At 31.5% G+C, this 22104-nt stretch overlaps 1 protein-coding gene across 8 annotated transcripts in view; it reads right to left on the bottom strand.

The window, feature by feature from the left end:
• Positions 1-14582, bottom strand: part of LOC148229090 (long-chain-fatty-acid--CoA ligase 6) — a 51199-nt gene extending 36617 nt beyond the window's left edge. For 2 of the 8 annotated variants that reach the window (XM_088198865.1, XM_088198868.1), the window contains exons 1-2: positions 14291-14372; positions 9956-10196 (exon numbers count right to left, since the gene is read on the bottom strand). Coding sequence is in view for 6 of the 8 variants with exons in the window: in XM_088198868.1 (XP_088054994.1) it covers positions 9956-10001 (46 nt within the window). In the remaining 2 variants the exon portion in view is untranslated. Of the gene's footprint in view, positions 1-9331; positions 9548-9955; positions 10197-14021; positions 14373-14519 lie in introns of those variants that run through there. The other 6 variants (XM_088198871.1, XM_088198870.1, XM_088198872.1 and 3 more) reach the window with 6 other exon arrangements.
• Between the last annotated feature and the right edge of the window lie 7522 nt (positions 14583-22104).

Below are 22104 nucleotides of genomic sequence, written 5' to 3'. Positions count from 1 at the left end.
AACACCACTCCATTACTCCAGCCCAAATCGAACTTTAAAAGCTTTACTTAAAAAATCACTATTCCAGCGATGCTTCGAAATGATCGAAAGAACAAATCTTACCGTCAGACTTTCAGATCCTTAAGATCATCAATAAAACATGGGGTTGAAATACCAAGAAAATCTTCATTTCTGCTTAGAGAAAACTAAGCTATTACCTAAAATGTCTTCGCTACTGTTACTTATATATAATTTTTTGTTAAGTGCAAACATTTTTTGATACTTATGATGAGAGATAGAGCCAGAAATATACAGATTATCCAGAAAGAGAACTTAACTTTGTTTGAATATGTTTAAAGGGTTGAACCAGACTTACAAAATTAAAGTAACTCAACGTTGGTTCAAGAATCATACAATACCAATAAATATGCATTTATTTATACACAGATTTGCTCTTGTATTGCGAGCTGTAGCGGTCGTCGACCCGCGACGTTGCTGCTCGGTTTTCGCGACTTACAACCACCATAAAGCGTGTCCCGCAAGTTCGGTCTCGTTAATTGCTGGGTGCCATTCTTCAGATACGGTTTCGCACGCGTCGCAATCCATCAGCAGAGCCGGAGTACCAGTATTGAAATTCGCCAACGCGAAATTAACGGCTTTAAGTATGTACATAAATAAAATCCAGACTCTGTTCCCTGAACTAAAGAGCTATTTGAATCATGTACAAACAACTGTTAACGAACCTTTATTGTATATAAGCAACAGATATTTGAAAAGTTGCACAATGGCGATTGAATCGATTGAATAACACAATCATACACGTTGTTTGTTTTTATATTATTTATAGAACAGCAATGCGTTAATGCAATTATTACTAGTCGTAACTTATGAGACGCGATACTTGAACATTTCTATGATACGTTAAGTAACGGTTAAAACGAGCGCTTGGTTTTGCTTTAAACCAAGTTCATGCTTGTCATACGATGCAAATTGTACGTATCATAATACCAGGCGTAACAAACGATATAAATGATATAGTTTTATTAACAAAAAACATGTTTAGAAGCACTGCGTCGGCGTGAAGCAGTTGCCGATGCTCTGTGAAAAAAGTCGCGGAGACTCGAACGAGCGGTCAAGCGCCAAATACGCAACCCAAAATTTTACTAACGGACTACATTTTACAATGCACAAAATACTAACATTTTCACAAACGCGCGGTATAGTATTACCCACATACCGTTCGCTTCATAACCTAAGACAATAATCGAATAATTGCGCTTCCGCGATTGCGTCACTATATCACAATGATCTCAGTAAAAGGTCGCTTTCTTCTCTATCTCTCTTGCTGCAGCGACATCGTTTCTAAATAGATTTCTACCCACAAATAGCGGTTCTAAAACAATGCAAAATATTGAACCAAAATCAATAAAAATATCATATGCAATAAGACATTTGACTGACGTCGCGCGATGCCAGTGTGGATTGCATGGTAAATAAATAACCGAGGTCTTCGAAGATCACACTATATTATCCATTGTAGTAACATACAAAGGTCAGTTGCAATTATTCATTATGTATTAACGTCTGTTTATATTGATTTAGCAGATTTATGAATAAGAACCGAGACGGACCTTTAACTTCAATTATTAATTTATGGTTTATTTATTGGCATGACTTTTATTGTGCAGCTATAAAATAGTAAATAATATTAATGGGCTATTTCATTGATATAATATTGAATAAAACAGCTTTGGCATAATTACAGTGTAACATTAAAGATATCCCTAATCTATAAATTACAATACGCCCATAGATCGATAAAAACACTAAGAGTTATTCGATCGAGAGTAATTTAAAAATATTTTTTTAAGAAAATGTATATGAGCATTCGTTACACAGTGGAATTTTTTTTAAAAATGATACTCATGACTTAAAAAAAATCCCATGCAGTATCATCGATTACACTATATATGGTATATAAGTTAATTTTTGAAAGATAAACGCAGTTTATGTCATTTTTACATAAACTTAATTTCAAAATGGATAAAAATAAAATAAAATTACTTCATTAAAAACATTTTTAAGGATATAACTGCAGTAATTTTAAGCGTATCGACATGAAACTGATTCTAAAAATAGATTTCGTAAATATCTCAGCAATGTTTGTTAGTTAGTCTGATCCACCATTTTGTTTTAAAATTATGGATATTCAAAACATTAAAAATTCACAATATTTAGTTTTTTAATCTAATTTTGTTTCTATGAATTTTTATATCAAATAAAATATATATGTATGTTTGTATGTATACGCCCCCCACAATATAATATATAATAAAAAAAATAACAACTTGTTTTGACAAAAGGACTAACCAACAATAAAACAATATGAAATACTACAGAACAGAAATTCCATCGATAAAAACCACCCTTTTAAGCAAAATAATGCAATAGACAATGCGTCTCTAAGCATAAAAACCACCATTGTGATATACCCCTTTGCATTAACGTCATTCTTTTAGAAAATTCGCTGGTGGAACATACAAGCGATGCAATTGGTCAACCGATTTATGCATTTTTGTGATTCACCGAGTCGTCTCGAATCAAGAAAATAAAAGGTCTGACGCTTTGTCATATAGCAAAAACGAGAGTACATCATATCTACAACATATTTACAACTCGATAATATTTCATTTAGATAAATTGTACAATTTAACTGAATAAACTGTTACCAAGTTTCCGTCGTCTATTTTGAATACACAGTCACACCAATTCGGCCTGAAAACCCAAAGGAACTTTCAAAAAGATCAGTGTCAAATACAAAGGAATGTGTTGCATATCTCCGGTAACAAGTACCTGAATTCCATAGAATTTAAATCATTGCTAATTACGCAGATAGTTTAACTGAATATTTTCCAGACAATAGCAAATATTCTGTTTCTGCCTTGATTTATAACATTGGCCAGACTGTCAAGAATAGAACAGCGCTGTTCTTCCCTTAATTCTCGAATAGAATATAAGCTCGACCACGGCTGTATTGAGCTCGTTTCTATTAGTAATTAACTTGTATCTCCACCGAACAAATGTTGCTAAATTTTGCAGAATTTTGAATCACAGTTGCGTGAATATATTCGAACAATATATTTATTAGACAATAACAAATATTTTGTTTCCTCCCCGAATCATCGCATTGGCCAGACACTATTATAGCGCTGTTTTTCCCTTAATTCTTAAAGGGTATATAAACACGACTACGGTCGTATTGAACTCATTTCAAATCCACGGAACAATTCCACTAAAACAGGTGTTTAATATTTCCGAATTTCATAGAATGACAACGTTGGCAAATTGTACAAATTTTTAAATCACTTTTACGCAGATATAGTCATACAATATATTTATAAGACAATAACAAATAGTCTGATTCCACCCAAAATCATAGATTGTCAGACGACCGGGAGCTGTAAGCGTTCCCCCAAATCTGTAGAGTAAATAAGCCGTACCGAATATTTTTTTAAGCACTTGAATCAGGAATTAGCTAACTCACACCAAGAGTCACGATCGAGACGAGCTTTAAAACATGAGAAAGCAGCCGCTTTTCACTTCCACGTCAGACCAGGTCCAGCAAAGCCGTCACTGTAATACCAAGAGTTCAACCTAATCTTCGAACACTACTACATGCGTCAATAGCAAGGCGAATTTCAAAACTGTTAATTAAAAACAGTTCATATCTTGAAACTATTTGGCTTATTCGACAGTCTGTTTTGTTATATAGATTTATTCCCACTCAGTAAACTTAAAATATTCACTATCTTCATCAGCGCTCCTACGACTCTCAACATTTTATTTGTTAAAAAATATTCACGGAAGACAATGTCATCGTTAACGGACCTTACCTAAAACGGTATCCGTCGTTATTATTATCCGGGCCGGACCGAGTGATTTATCTCGGACGCAATGCGTAACGGTAACGACATGTAACGAAAATCTCGAGAGGGCCGCAATTTTTTTGTGCGATAAATAATTGGCCAATTGGCGGATTAGAACAAAACGGTTTCCCTTTGCGTACCGAATACTATGATTTTTGTTGGTAAAGATAAAATAAATTAAAATCAAAACCACGCCACGCTGGCCTTGCAGTTTGCATCAACGCATTTCGCAAGGTTTCAAGCGTCATTTCGTCATTTTTAAAACATATTCGTTGCACCGAAATGCAGTATCGAAGGCCAGTGGCGTCGAAGGGACGCAATCGATCCAAGGGCGGCACCATTGTTGCGGATCGGTGTCGCACTATCGAAGTATTCGAAAACGAGGTCCCAGATAAAATCGACAAGGTCCCAGCTTAACATATTATATACGATAAACATGTGCATCATGAGATCATATTATTAATAAAGAAGGTTTTCGTGGTATTAATAATAAATAAAAGTCTTCCAGTGCAACGCTGTATTTTTAACAATGCACTCGGATTAACGACACGCCGAAATGTTGCTCGCTTGACCAAACCGAAAGGTTATACGTTCAGAGCAGAGAACGGCCTTAACAGAAATGAGGTAACCGTACCGAATAACGGTCACAGCTCTCCGAGAGAGAAAAGACCGGCTCCTGGGTCCACTGCCGTCATCCTGGTTATGCAACGGCATCGCCTATCCGAAAACCAAATTATTCTACCGCGCGAGTTATAGGTATATAAATGCACTATAGACGAGCTTTCACAACGGGTTTCTTCAGATAAAAGTAGCTTTTCAATAACGCCTTTCTATAATACTCGAGACACAGGAGAGCGTGACTCATTTTGTCAAATGCACCAGATGCAAGTTCAAGATTATCTAGTAAAGAACGGTAACCCGCAGTGGATTTTATTCAACAGAATCAATATATCGGCAAATTTTAAAAGTAACGGAACACACAACTGTAAATTTCTTCGAATTTTTAACGTCTTCTGATGAGTATATGTATTCGATTAAAATGATTACTGTTAAAAAGCAACCCATAATATATAAGAAATTTTGTGTTGTGTTGGTCATGGTTGATTTTAAAAATCATATTTTATTTCAAGAGAGCTTTCGAAACAATAGACAGAAAGAAGTAGTGTTAAAGAAACAATAAATTATAAGTGTAAGTGAAATAGTTTTAAATTGGTTTGATAATTGTGCTAATTCCAAAGAGAAAATAATATCTCACGTGTACCACAGAGGTCCAAATTACAACCATTGTTATTTATAATTAAAATCCATGATATATTTAATTAAATAGAAAAATGTAAAATACATATGTTTGCAGACGACACTTTAATTTATTGCATAGAAGTTGAAGATAACATAAATAACGAATTAAGTATAATAGAAAGATTGTTAAAAAATAATGTATGTTTAATAATTATAAAGATATGTTAGACAATAATATAAAAAAATCATCTATAATAGTAGTATTATATTTCCCTACTTCAATTAATTTAATAAATATTTAATATAATATTTTTAAAACTCGCGTTAATGGCTGTGAGCAAAAGTGATCATTCATCAATAAGGATAAACTTGACAATAATGTAAAGGATGTGACCACACAAAGTCCCACGTTACGACTGGAAAAAAGGGTTTTACAATAAAGATTCTCCGGGGCATTGAATTAATATTTATTTGTTACGAAACGGTCACGGGAAACAATATATCACCGTAAGGCCACAACATTCCCGTTGCACAATTCAACCTCGGAGATGTCCATTAAGCAAATGTCACTTTCTAAAGTCGTATACATATTTCGTTGTTCTAAGAAGCGATTGGCTGGATGATCGCTACATGATTGAGATTCGTCAGCGAATTTTGCAACCCTTAATACTTTAAGCTGGTCTCCAATGGAGGCTCGACAGATTCGCCCCGCCTGTCAGACACCGACAGACACTGCTCACCCACGGACAACATTAAAATGAACTGTCTAGAAATATTTTCATGAAAAACCATGAGATAGTGAAAATTCTATCTACATATCAAGATGTTCAGTTTTGTTATTTGACGGACGGGTGGTGACGAGTGGCAATTCAATTACACGCTATAATGACGTGAGTGATCGGCGGACGAGGCGCCGCCGGTCGTCAAATTCCCGTCGAGGTCCGCCAAAGAATATGCTGCCTTCCTTCCTTCGATATAAGTAACGTTTTTCACTTTAATAATTCATCAATGATTTGCGTATTTTTTAATACTTGAGCAATTTCCTTTATTATTAGGAACTTAATTTTTTCAAATTACCAAAGAGTGCTATGAACAATCCAACTGGATTACAGAGAATTTGCCAACTCACCATCCAGCTTTTTAAAACGCTAGAATGTTCTGTGGTAGCTATGAGGAGCTGGTCCGATTCATTTCGTTTCAAATTGGACATAATTATTTTTATAAAATATATATTAAAAAAATTAAATTAAAAAACGTTTTATCAATTGATTATTTGCAAAGTGCCCCCACAACAATGTTATCGCAAGTACCAAAGGTCTCGACCAACGAAGCAACAGCTGAGATAACCGATAGTGCAAATCGTCACACAGCCAGAGAGATAAGCTAACTGTAAAGCGATCGCGCCATAAATTTATTCATTAGCCATCGCTCCCAAAAATGAGATCGAGCCTCGGATAACATACTCCGTTTACAACCAAAGAAAAGAATAAAAAAATAGTACTTCATGAACAAAAAAAAACACCAATTGCGGGTTCAACGAACCACCACCGATCGGGCGAGTGGTCACGTTTTGAAAATGAAAAAAAAATCGAACCAACTCTCGTAACGGTTTTGAAACCAGTGTGTTTTTTTTACGGTTGCCAACGGAGGAAACTGTAATGTTAAAAAAATACATTGAAAAATAGTACCCACGTAAACGGCCATCGGATGGAGGCAATTATATTTTTGCATCGGAACCCAAAACATGATTCCAATAATTACAACTCAAGCTATTATTGTATCATTATGTCGTTTTTTGTCAAACAATTGTCATGATCGATGGCAGTGGTTCTAAATGTGCACAAAGAGCATTTATTTGCTCATTTGTGTGAGTGGAAAAAAAACATTTATGGAGATGATGAGATAGCTAATGATCCGATTTAAATATTATAAAAATGAGATACATGATTCAAACCATACAAAAAATGTGATGTACATATATGCTTTTAAAAACGTCATAATTTTTTTGCATTAATGATAAATAACTTTTTGCAATAAGAAGTGTCTCTACAAAACGCATTTTGTCGATATTTGATTTAAAATGAGTTAGATTTAAGTGTTTACAATACAAATACTTGTATCAATACGCATTATGTCCAATGCTCTAATAAAATTAAACATATGTTATTTACACTTAATGGTTTTCATATAGCCCAAAATATCAATTTTACTAAAATTAAGTAAAAAAATTAAAGCAATTGAACAAATGTCCCAAAACTCAGAATTAATAAACTGTTTATTGTACGCCATGTTCGTCAAGTGAGGTGCGTTGCGTTTTCCTGCTCTTGACCTTAGGGCAATGCAATGCATCTGGGGGGAAACAGACTTATTGTTATTCTCTATATTTTTTACTTTTCTAATAAGAATTATTTTGCGTAGCTGTCATAATTTAAACAGGTTGTAATTTGGGTAGACACAATCCAAAGACTTTTTCGGCACTTGTATTGTCTCATTTTTGTCTAGGTCCATTTGAAAGGTGCATTTACATAAAATATTCGATCACGATTCACGTTTTTTAATAATTTTTTTTTAAAATCAATATTGTTTTATACTTAAAATATTCACATACAATTTAGTACATCACTGTGTTTAAAAAAAATACATTTTTTTATTGATATGCAAACAATAATTTTATTTAAAATAAGTTTTTCTTTATTTACAAAATAATAAAAATCACTACTAAAAAATATGAGTCGTGTATGATGGTCTCAACGGAATATATTTATATGTTTTTTTAATAAATTTAATTTTATTCATTTAATTTATATTTTAAAATAAGATTTTATAATCATATCCATAAAATTTAAAATACAGTTTTTAAACTTTTTAAGCGAGGCGTGAATCTTTGCTTTACAACGCTTATAGGTAAAAAGCGGGAGACAAAAACATATTTTTGGGATTTTGTTGATTTACGTCCATCTGTTGTAGTGAATATTTACTATTTATAGCAGTAATCTACTTCTCCACTTCGATACAGTCGATCGACTTGAATTTATCTCTAATTGTTTGCTTTAAACACAAGAAAACCACATTAAGTGGTAAATTTTCAAATAATTCTACTAAAAAACTGAACCCGTTTGTTCATTAAATAAGAAGAAATCGATTTGATAGTAGTGAGCTAATTTATACACATTTGTTAGTACACACGTAGGTGTGAGTTAATTCTACGTATTTTTACATAATTATTTCTGTTGTTTTTTTTATTTTATATTGCATTTATAATAAATTATAGAAAAAACAGTGATTATCAACGTATTATTGCTTTGATATATTTTACTTGAAGAAGCCCGGGATAGATTTAAACTCATCGAAAAACTCACAGAAAATATCACCTAATGTAACACCCACAAAATGTAGTCCATAAATGAACAATAATATTAAAAGTTGACTCAGAAATGGCATCCAGAATGACATATGCAAATGTCACGTCGCTACTGTTCAACGTTTAGGAGGAGTTATTGTGAGGGACAGGAGAACACGCGTATTTTATGTTTTATATTATAGCAAATACATAAAAAATGTGTTTTATGAATTTGTGCAGAAATTAGGTAATATTAAATAAGAAAAAATATGTTTTCTTGTTTAATATAATCAGGACTATTATGTTATTAATTATACATCAAAATAAATAAACCTTCACAGTGTACCCAATAAATATTTAAAAAAAAAAATGTTTGGGTTCGAAAATCATAAAATGTTCTTGCTGGGCAAACTAAATTACCTAGTTCATTGATTAAATTAAAATGTTTTTAACAAAATTTGAATTAGTTCACAATTTTCTGAAATATTCTCGAATCTATTTTTAGCCTGTTTTCATTGTTGCTTTTATGATAATGAAGATGTCAATATTTATGAGAGATAAGGAGAAACATATTCAAAGCATATGTATTAAAAAGGTGCAAAGTTATTTTCACAAAATTTACTCTCAATCTGTTTACTTAAAGAAAAATAATGCATACTAAGAACGCTATCTTTTTATCTTTTAGGGGAAACGACATGATCTATAGTCAGAATTATTAAGTATCATCCTATAAATAAATTATATGTATTGATTGAATTGAGTTTAAACAAAGAATAAGAGCTATCCACAACTAATTTAATTTAATAAATGTCATTCATATCTTAAAATATTTTCAGTGCAAACATACCATATTTCCAAAACGTATCCATGTTTTTCACGCTCGTTCTTTAGGCACAAAAATTAGTTTTATAATATAAAAATTAGCAAAGAGCACATTCGCTCCTCGCGCTTTATACAAAACAGAACAGCCACGCGAATGTCCACTCATATTTATATTTTGATAACGAGTTATTTGCCGATTCGACTATGGAACACACACGTACATTATTGTCGTTTATGTAATGATGATCAAACACGCGCGATACCGACCATGGAATTTTTCGTTCGAAAAAAACAATAACAAACTATTGTACGGTAAAAGATAACAATAAAAAATAATAATAAATAAACGAGATTGAAACGCGTGATACTGATTTTTATCGATGTTGCGAACCAAGTTATCATATACGTTCAATAAATACATTTTAATTTTGCCAATGGACGCGAGATGTCTCTGTATTGAAATTAAAAATGGCCGTCAAATGCGACGTTTCAAATTGATAAAATCAATACAATAATATTAAGCTAAAAGCACATCACGCGATGTTCAATTATAATCATCCATTAACGACTCTTTAGGGGGGACATTTCTACATAGGACGAAAATAATAGTTGACACGTTAATAATTCATATGAGATAAATAATACTCACTGCATCTGCTCAGCAACGTAGACGTAGATATCGACGAAGAATTCATTACAGTTATAAATAATTATTTACTAAAACGAATTGACTATTTAGGTTATTTTTATTTATTATTATTATTATTAATTTATATCACAGCGTATCACTTTATATACTATCTAAGATTTTTTAAAACGGAGCAAAGTCTCCTGTATGCGACGATATTTTTATTTATAAACTTCATTCGCGTTCTGTTGACACTTGATCACTGAAAACAAAAGGAGAAATTATTTTTTTTATTAATTTTAAAACAGGGCCAAAAATAAAATATATATTGACACCGTTTTGTGTTTTGAGTCTTTACCAATAGTTTGTATAGGACAATTATAGTCTACCGTTGTAAAACATTAAAACTGTTTCTTAACATCAAAGCAAAATAAAAAATCGGACTACGATTATCGATATTTAAAATTACTCATCTCGAATGGACTAAAGCAATTCACGTCCAATTATATATAAGATGGAACAATATATGTGTATGTGTATGAACTGCTTTATACTTTAATCGATTTTTAAATTGGTGTTATTGTTTATGCGCGCTTTTTATTATGTTTATACCGTAGCATTTTTGCATTGACTGGCAAAATACATATAAAATAAAACGGAGTACACAAGATTATTCTACAACTGTATTACACTTTTTATTTCAATTGGCAACATTAAACATTTTTAATGCTTCAAAATGGCCGGTGGGTACATAAGTTAAAATAGATATATAAATAGCAAAAATTCAAAGATGAATATTCATGATTGAAAAATATACAGTGAAATATTTTTAAAGATAGAGGTTTATTTGCGTCGCAAAATATATATCCTTTAGTGACAGAAATTTTGTTCTTATAGAAGATAATAATTTACAATAATTAAAATAGAGGTTTTATAATAACATCTTGACACTTCAGGTATCAAAATGTCAATACTTAAAAATAAACTTTCTAGGCAGATTTTGATATAAAGAAAGTTTTAAGTCGCAACTTTAAAAAAATAACCAAGAGATCCCAAAACTACCCTCCGTTAAAAAATGTAGTTGTAATTATGATGGCCTTAGTGTAAATTGCTTATTAATTCCAAAATTCTGATACATATAAAGGTAATTTCTTTATTTTCTACATGGAACTATTATATAAAAAAGGAAGTGTATGTAAATAGACTGATGAAAATTTTGTCTATAAAATGAACAGACAAGTCTTGAACAATTTGTATGTACAATATAACTTATGTACTTCTGAAAATTGACCTTGTAAATATCACAGCTAAGTTAGCCACCCTAAACTTGCCAAGCTTTATCATACAAATGTCAAATACGGATACAAGTTCTTGTCATAAGTGTGTTTTGACTCTTGTGACTCTCCGTGTTTTTGTGTCTTTCTATATTAAAAAATATTTCATAAAAATTTTATTTTACAGAAGTAATATGAAAAAAAAATACATTTGAGGTTATGTTAGCTAATTCTGTAAACAAATAAAAATATGTATCAATGATGAAAATATATATGTATATCAAATTTATGTTTGTTTGTTTATATTGTTTTACATGGGAATGTAAAACATAATATTCGGCAAGATTTTGTTGGCGTTTTATGGTATTTATGATATAAGAACATAAATGCCATTCTTAAAAACATACATATATTTTTTTTAATTTAAGAAAGCTTTTAAATGCTTCTACAATTCATAAATCAACTTTTAATACATCTACGTTTATAAGTTAGCATGTCAGTTAAATGGTTCAATGGAATTTTTAACGAAATTCGGTTAAAAATGGAGTAATATTGGCTTATATAGTGTTTACAAAAACCAAGATATTTTAATAAATTTGCACCTGTCATGAAAAAAATATTAACACTATTGTTTTAGAATTCAAAATACGTTTCACATAATATACAAGGAAAAAAATATTTAGCAGCGAAACTCAAAATTTTTGGTTATCCAAATAAAATTGCTATTTCATTTACTTTAAAAATTACTTAGCATCATTTATTCTTAAAAAACAGACAATTAAATTTATTGCCAAATATGAATCTACGTAAAAATAAATATATACACATTTTTTAAAAATAATAAGCAATGAAATAAATAAAAGCACTTTCGAGTCGGTTGACGCATATATGCGTGTTTATATGTAGAAGCAGGATACGCACCCGTGCGTCTTTGGTCGTTAAAAAAATGGGTCAAATATGATAAAATTTTGAACTTCCTACTGCATATCTATGTCACCATTTACCTATGATGAAACATTAAAAAAATAAAATATATAAATATACGTATGTATATGTACGTTTACGACCAATCTCGACGCGATGATCTTATTAGCGCATAACTTAACATATGTTTTGTAAACAGTGTCACGTATAATGAATGCTGAATTTACTAGGCTAATAGTATTTCATAAAATGGCAACATCGTTAAAAAAAATAAAACATTTTCTTTTTTTTTCAAAAATATAACTATTTTTAAATTTATTTTTACGAATAAATATCAATTTAACCCTATATTATAGATACAAATTTTAATACCAATGTCTCATCAAAAAATACTAATTTAACCCGTATCATATAAGCGAAAATTAATTTATTTCGATTTTGCTTTCGTTTATAATTGCTTTCAGGTTAAATTAGTGATTTATGAGTTGGTAACTTTTTTTTCTAGAATTGTGTTTTTGAATTTACGTCAAGTGTTCAAATTTTGTTTCGCGATTAATATAATAAAATGTGTAAAAAAACAGTGTCCTGGCTCAATATAATAATTTTTATGACATATTTTTAATTGGTATTGTTTAGAGTAAATAAAGTGAAAGTCATTATATATTATTAAACAATTTTTTTTAAATAATAGTGACGATAATAATTTTATTTTAGCTTATGTTGTAACATGACAGGCGTTTATTACGGAGTGAACTAAATTGTTTATATTTATTGCTATCTTATTGAAATCAGACATATTTATTAGATAATACTAATGATAAGGGAAGAATAAAGTTAAAAATATTTATTTACTTTCAATCTCCAAGATGGGTTTTCCAAGACATTTTATATTTTAACAATGTAAATATATTAACCCTATTTTTTTCGGAATCTGGTCACTATATATTATACCTATTTTTAACGGATTTATACCCGTAAATCTAGTGGAAATATAAATACGACCATAGAATGGCCCACTCCCCCCTCCCTTCTCATTTTAGTTTCGACGTCCTTGGCAAAATGAAAAAAACGTTTGAGATTAGGGCTCAAATAAAACAGTCGGAGAGGATGCTATTACTACTTTAAGCCTGATCAATTAAAATGTATATAGAATTTATACTCTTTCAATAAAACTATACATAAAATAAAGAGACTCTGTCAATTGTACTTAAATGAGCAAGAACATGATAAATGCAGAATGTTTAAAAACTAGTAAATATCAAGTTAAATGTTCTAAATTACTATTTTTGTTTATCTTTAAATCGATCTCGAGTGTAAACATATAAAAATACTCGGCACATGTCAATTTTATCGGCGTCATCATGAACATTTGGTTTTAAAATTCAAATTTTTTTCTATTATTCCCCGACATAGGTAAAAATCGCAATTAACCGTTCATCAGTGTCGTCGATAACACTGAATAACTAGCACACCACGACATTGATAAATGGTTAATTTCGATTTTTAATCGATGTTTGAGGAACAAGAAAAAGTTTTAAATTTTAAAACATTAGGACCAAAAGCATAAAAAAAATAAGAAATTTTTAATTGCGATTTCTGAAAATCTGTGTAATATTGTTGTTCCGGTGAAGTTGATGTGTTCAGTGATAAAATTGACAAGTACCAAGTATTTGAATATAATTGATTTTTGAATCGATCAATGGCCGCCGATTAGCATATTATGCCCAAATTTTGTTAGGTTGGCAGCGCGCCGCCGAACGGCTGTCAAAATTGACATGCAAGCGCCGGCGTTGCGAACACAAATCTCGAAAACGCATCAAAGCGGGTTTATCTGCGTTTAAACGGCGCAATCGATAAATGAATTATCCGAAGGTTGAAACAAGCCAAACCCGTCCCCGGCGAGTATCGATCCCCCGGCGGAACATAACCTCAATGGCGGCGGCGCCGCGCATCTGCGACGAAAGCGCTAAAAGTGCGCCTCGATAGCGACACGTATGCACAAAGGACGTTGTTTTGAGTCATATTCGGCGGTTTCGATCGGGACGGCGCAGTTTGGCGAAAATCGATTCGCACGCACTTCACTCGCGGCGGCGCTAAAATAGCCCGGGTCGCAATTTATTTTCGGAGCGATTCTAGAATCGGATAATTAGTCGCTTACGGCGGTGGCGCGTACAGTCATTCGAACCTCGCAAACCGGCGGACGAAGCGCGACTGTAGCGGTGCGTTATTTTTTCGCGAGTGAGGAAGGATTCGCGAATGCGCTGCAGGTGCAACGACTCTGCCTATTGCACCGGCGGGGTTAGCTTCTCGAAGCGCTAACGCGACGATCGCTAACTTTCGACTTGGAGTAGTCACGTGGTCTAATTTCCAATTTCAAATTCAATTACCGGAACAGTGAGCTCGCGGCTCGCCGGCTCGAGCGCGAGGGGCAACTGATTGCGTCAAAATCCATAGTGGCGCATACGTCGCTATGACGTAACAGGGGGGCCACCCCATCGTACGATTCGCCCCGCCTCTCCAACCGTTGACGCGCGAGCCCTTCGAAGCTTAGGTAGCTCGTAATTTCCTAAACTCGAGCTGTTTAAAACGACTATGGGAACTATCCGTTTTCATATATTGATAAAGTTAAGGTTACCCGATTTTGAAAACACTAAAAAAAATGTCACCTCGAACATTTTTGATTGAATAGAATTGAGATGGAAAAAAGGAGGACAAAAAAATTTGATTTAAACTTAGTCACCTTAGTAAAGCGAAAAAAGTGTAAAATTTTTTAGTGAGAAAAAAATGTACAATATTTATTCCGAAAGATAATTTCCATTGACATTTATGATATTTTTGATATTCCACAATTCATGTAATTTCTTGCGGTGTTAAATTAAAAAAGGAATCTAGATGTTTTTGGACATCATCTGTTGAATTGAAACTTTCTTTTCGAAGCAAATGTTCCATAGACCTAAATAAATGAGTCCATCGTTGCTATCTCAGAAAAATAAGGCGGATATGGTAAAAGTTCCAAATCCAGTTCTATTATTTTCCGTTGATTATTAACTATATTCTATTTGCATTAACATTCAGTTCTAAAGCTACCCATTTCATCAATATTCATAATTGAGAAAAAGCAAGCTATATATATTAATTACTCCGATTGATTAATATTTACAAAAAAAATAGAATTGATTTTAATATCAACAAATTTGTTTAAAATATAAACAGGATAATGATAAGTATATTGAACATATATAGTGTACGCCACAGCTTCCACTTTTTATCCGAAACACACGCACGCTGAACTAACACAATCATACTAGGATTAACAACCAGTTAATGTGATATTACATCCATTTATTATTTTTTTATTTATAAATTGGCCGCAATATTTATTTTTATATCCGGATGTAACCCAGACGAAAACCCTTGAAATGAGCATTGCCACTTCAACAAGAACAAGCGAGACAACGAATATTCTTAACGCATGTATCGCTTCTCCCTCGCATACATCTGTATACGTAAACAATGCATTCACAAAAAGAATGCCGATGCACTATTTCAATGCGAATTTGTAATGTATCAGTTAACAGCAAACTCTCTTTGTATTCGTTATTCTCACAATTTTTCATAATGACTTTTTAAAAATTGAAAATGAACTAGCAATCTTCTTTTTCTACATCATTAGAAAGTGATAGTCTTGTTGGAACTAAACTAAAGAAAACTGACCAAATGAGGTTTGTTTGACATTATATTATAATAATATATTTGTTTGGAATATTTTCTTTTTATTCGCTAAAATTTGTTTTTTATTCACATTAAGATGGATTTGGCAATATCATATGTGATGGAGTATTACTTCCTAAATGCGTCAAATAATTTGATGAAACCTTCATTATTTAAAAAAAACACATGTTAACATTTCATCCTGGATTGGCAAACGAAGACACCGATTTCTTTAAGCAACAACTATTTCAATTAGGAATAATTTAAATATAAGCGAATCTCATATGATTAAACTATCATATATTCTTTCGAACAGAATTGCTAAATGTCAAGTAGCATACCGAATGGGATTAAATTTAGTAAAACCTTTAATTTTAGACGGCTTTGGCGAACCTTCTTTAACACAGCAATTTTCATGTCTTGCCCTTTCGGCATCTACAGTTTCACGGCGCGTTAAAATTCATTTGTCATTGAAAGTCAATTAATCGATAGATTAATTGACTTTCAATGACAAATGAAAGAGTTTTAGGGGTGTAGCATTCCGGTACTTATATTTTTATCACTACACCACTGGACGAAAGCCTAACATAATAAAGACTGATGCATTGGCAATTTAACGGCTATTTTTAAAAACACTTGAAGATCCAACGGTTTGTATGTAGGAATTATGCAAAAACAGGGGTTGAAAATTAAAAAAAAATCAGGGCAGTTTTATAATTTTCTGCCTTTAAAGTGAATACCTTTCACTCCGGAATATAAGAAGCGCCATCATCGTCTAGTTTTCTGGCTTTTGCTTAGGAAGACTTTTCACTGTATCTTTTGTCACCTTGACTACGAACATAGTGTACGAGAAACAGGCAATACGCTGTTACTGTTAATAAATCTCCATGGAAATATCTTACAAGAGCATAATTTGACCTTACCTATTTAATGTATACATCTGTGATACGCCAATTCCCACTGACTGCCAGATCTCAACAACTCAACATGGACAATGCACTGAATTGTGCGTATTCAATAATACTCTTCCTCTGAAACCTTTATAACGACAAGAAGTATATCGCCATGGTACGATTCTAGATAATGGAGCCATATTCGAAGACGCTACGAACTAAGGTATAGTACAAAACACGAATCACTAATTAATTATTAAAATGATACGCGCTCCGCACAACGAAGCCGAGCGTCTCCAACGCCATATCGACAACTTTGGTGATGTGCATACTAAATCATCATTCCTGCTCGATCGTCCGAGAAAAGAATTACAAATATATATTCGAATAGTTGAAAACAACGAATAATTAAGAATCCTAGTGAATCCCCTTGAAAATGTAAGACCATGACCATGACAGTTTGCTACATCTGCTTCCTCTGAAATATATTTATAAATAAATTCTATGGCGATTAAATGCATTTTAAATATGCTCGAAATTAAAATCTAAATTAATTTCACTATTATATCAACTTTAATTTAAATAATACTATATTTTAATTTAGAGTTACTTTGTACCTCATACCATTTTCGAGGTCAAGGTACGCGAGGTTTCTGATTTTTTCATGACTTTTAAAATATGTTATTCTTGAAATTACATTTTATTCAAGATATAATTTAAAAAAATATTTTTGTGTGAGAAAAATAATACAATATTAGGCAAACATAGAACATTTTAATTTTTAACCTTCATAAGTATAAAAAACAAGTATTAAAATAATATTAGTAAAAAATCTGCATACGATTTTTTTTATAACTTAAATTAACACAAATCCAAATAAACTTGAAAAATAAGCACTTTTTTATATATTTGCAAAAAATGCTTTGAATAATTCATACATATGTATAGCATAAATATTAAAAAAAAAAAAAACACCAAATTAAAAATGGGCACAGACAATCTTGATTTTGAACTAAAAAAATTTCTAAACGTATTGCATTTATAAGCAGTTACACAAATTTACAAATTTTATGCAAATATTATTAGTTTAAGAATGAATAAAAAGACATTGAAAAATATAAATATTTGTCAAATATTTTTATTACATCAACCATAATCCATTCTGTATAAAGTAATTATAAAATATTTTTTAAATAGTATTAAACCGTATCAGAAAAAAAATATTTTAGAAATACTTAAAAAAGTGCGAGAAAATATCTGTTTGTTAAAACAAAGTTTTAGGGAAAATATGTCTTTAAATAAAGTACATAAGAATATGATAAAATAACTGCCAGTTTTCTATGTTTAGTTATCCATGAAAAAAATAATTATTATATATCCCATGTGGATCTTGATATTTTTCGCGTCAAAGAATTTCCTGGATGAATATCGTGATGAATAATTAAAATAAAATTGAGCTAGGCCGTCATTAATTAAAATCTGTGATATTGTTTATAATTAATAAAATATATGTCACTAATTTACAGACTTTGAATTCAGTCTTGTGGTTGTTGATTGTGTTTACACCGTTGCTACGCATTGAGATGAACGCTTGTCGTGCGTGTTGCAACGGAAAGTGTGCAATAAATTAATAAAAGTTGATAATGGAGAATCATATTCAACGGTAGTGATTTTCGAATATTTGGTATGTAACATTTTACTTTTATTAATCACACAAGAGGTGTAATAAAATAAATACACATATTTTTTTAATTTTTCGCTTTAGTACCACTATATGTAAATTATCAGTTATCATAAAAGCGTATTTTGTGTTTGATAACCAAGTATAAATGACTCAATTAGTCACGCTCGACGATTTCTTTATATTAAAAATTATACAACAAAGAATTAGCATTAAATTTTGCGTTAAAAATGTTATAAAGTGGCGCAAATATAATCTTAGTCATATGTGTCTGATTTCTTAAAATGCATAAAATTCACTAATAAAATATTAACAAATAAAAACAAAAGGTTTTGCGTGAAAAGCGCGAGATTAAGAGCGCGAAGGGCAAGTTTATGAGCACATAAAGTGCAAAACACCACAGACACTCATAAAATCAGACCCATCAAACCCATCAGACATGAAATCGAAATATTAAAAAATGACCATTGACCAACTTTTGCCCCCCCCCCCCTGAATAAAACTTCTGGTGTTCAAACCCAAACCTAAGATAATATTTGGTTTAGATAATCCGTTTTGGTTAAATTTGGGTTTAAACAGCAAAATAACGTTTCTTAACCATAAAATTGATATTTATAGACATATTAGAGAAGCACATAATTTCATTACTATCAGTTAAATTATATTTTTACGAGTAGAAATATATATTCTCCGGTGAAATATATAAACTTATTTTTGAAATATACATTCAATTGCCAATTTTATTGGGCGGATGATCCGGTACACGTACGTTCGGATCATTTAGGCCAGGTCTCGGCAACGTTTTTTGGCTGCGGGTCAAAATAATTAAAATGTGACTATTAAAAAGACTATTCGGTCAGTGAACAATTTTGGTCCTAACAACCATATATGTGGTCTAGTCGTGACATCGTAACACGTTAAAAAAATTATATTTGCAGAACTGAAATGGGTCACTTCAAATCATGATTTAGGCCTTAACAGGTGATATGTTGTCTTACAAACTATTTTTTAAAACTACACAATTTTTATAGAAAATAAGCACGATAGCTCGGATTTAATAGTTTTTACATATTTAAATCGACGTAATATTTTTTTTACACTACACTTGCCGCCATTGCGCCCCGTAGACCGATATTCAATAGAAAAAGTGCGCTAACTATAAAACAATTATTTAAACACGGTAACACTTGTAATACTATTTTTTAAATACCCTTTTGGCAAATTTTTATTACTAATTTAGTTCCGAAATAGTTTAATCATAGTAAAAGTATATAAATATTAATAACATACTCTTTCATGTTTATTTACCAAAATCAAAGAAACAATTATTATCACTAAGCAATCTTTGTATTATAGATTCATCGTAAAAAGTCTAATTCACGGACATCTGTATGTACATATTAAATAATAAATCAACATTTTTTCGATTCTTAGCTTGTTTTTTCACACCTTCTGCATATGGATATAAAAAATATAATTAAATCATAAAAAAATACGTTTTTTACTTACAAATCCATAAAAAATAATTATAACCTTTAATTTTTTTACATAGAAAAACTTTGCATTCCAAGCACAAAGAATCGCAGCTAAAAATAAAAATAACCTAACGCACTACTGGACACAACCGGACGCACCAAACCGCATCGAAAGCTCGGTTGGAGTTATGTTCCGACACACCGAGCGATAAGGGTTAAAAAACCTTGCGATAGGTCAGCACGACGGCGACGGACATGGACGACTCCGATCCACCTTTCGTTCACTCCCTCATACATAACTAGCAGCACAAAACTATGATTACGACACGAAGTTATTATTTTTTATGTGGCACGCGCCTCGTCGGACCTTGAAGGAAACCGACGGACGTCTCGGTGAACGATCTCACAAATTTTACGGCCCAACGTCACGAAACTTCAAAATAGATCTAAAAAATCTGACCTGGGCTAAAAGACGGAACGATGCGCGTAAACGACACAAAGTATGTAAATTAAAAAATAAACACAAAGCTAGCGTCTACAGCGCTTATGAAACTGCACAAAAAAGTATGTTATAATACTAAACAAGTCGATGTTTTACATACCTATTGTATATATTATATTAGATAATAAATTTTCTGCATCTTTAAACAATTTTAGATGTTCCTCTCTTGACATTACGACATAAAATTGACCATGAAAGATGCATCTATCAAAATATTTACCTTTAATAAAGCAGCCCTTTTCAGATGGATATAATATTATATTTATCTATCAATGTTAAAATTTTTTTCATATTTACTTCATTATCCATCGTACTGTTTTATAGTATTAATAAAGTTAAAACCAAGGTTAGATTATTTTTTTAATAATAATCCATGACAAACCTTGTCGAATGCCTACTCAAAATCTGTATATACGACGTTTACTTGAATTCCACATGGAGAGATTTTGTCACCATTTTTGGTGAAAGACAGATGGTTAGTTTTACTTTCACAGTAAAACGGCCAGGTCCAGCAAACCTTACCGAAAGTAATTGAAGGCGAATCTATGATAATTATTTCGAACAATTAAACACTACGACTGGTCCATAGTTGTCGCACTTTATACGAAATGGTGTGACCTTTGTGCATTTCCAAAGTTTTCGTCTTAAGAACCAGATCAAAAATACTTAAGACCTAAGCACCCAGTTTCCTTGATGTTCAGTTTTGAAGACCAAGTATTTACAAGAAGAAAGAATGCTAAAAATATTCTTCGAAAATATAACGGAAATATTACAAAAAAATACCATACAATATAAATTTCACAATTCTAAGTAACGTGTAAATAAATACTTATCAAACGTTTATCGTTGTATTATTTTGATGGCTAGATAATGTTTTCAAGTGACAAGAAAGCCGATAAATATAAACACTGTTTACTCACAAAGATTTCCATACGCGTGCCAAGTTGGGTTCAAACAATGCAGCTTCTTTGTGAGAGTTTTCAAAAATGTATTAACAAAAACAAGAGGAGCAAAACGAGCACTTGCTCCTGTCACCGCTGGCTGATAAATAAAGAGCATGAACTCAATCTGTATACTAAATTCCAAGAACCGGTATCAAAATCTCCAAAGGAAAATCAGGCTATGTAATGTAGATAGTTTTAATTGCGTGAGCAAAAAACTTGTTTATTTGCACTAGAAAAAGCCGAAGCGAACGGAAATCGAGTCAGGAGATACAAAAATTTGTTTATGCAAAATCTGATTAGCATATATTGAGTATTCGATGCACGTTGGCTTTTGGTAATGTATGATGGTTTGATTGATTCGAGAACGAATGTGGCGACATTGTTTATAAGGAGCCAAATAGTTTTTTTAAAAAAATTTATGAGCACTTAAAGATAAGTATTTTGCACCTTAAGATAATATTTTTATTGACGTATTGTTTTGATGAATAATTGTTGCGTAGCATATTTTTAACATTAAAATTTAATAATACAGTAAAAAACGAAAGCGTATACGTTACGCACCAAGCACTACTTGGTATATAATTATTTCTGTTTAAGTTTTTCTGCTTCGCTTCTTTTATCGACCAAAAAATAAAGAAATTTATCGTATCTTGAATTATCCTACCTTCAGTTTTAAAAAACATTTTTATAGTAATAATAATTCAGAAAAGTACATAAAATAATTATTTATCCATATAGAAGAAATTATTATTTATCTAGACAACGA

The sequence above is a fragment of the Plectrocnemia conspersa genome, unplaced genomic scaffold (assembly GCF_051122295.1).
Source record: "Plectrocnemia conspersa isolate PC_06_02 unplaced genomic scaffold, ASM5112229v1 ptg000011l, whole genome shotgun sequence".
NCBI classification, from domain to species: Eukaryota; Metazoa; Arthropoda; class Insecta; order Trichoptera; family Polycentropodidae; genus Plectrocnemia; species Plectrocnemia conspersa.
The sequence above is the reverse complement of the archived record's forward strand: the minus strand, read 5'-3'. Positions and strand labels throughout refer to the sequence as shown.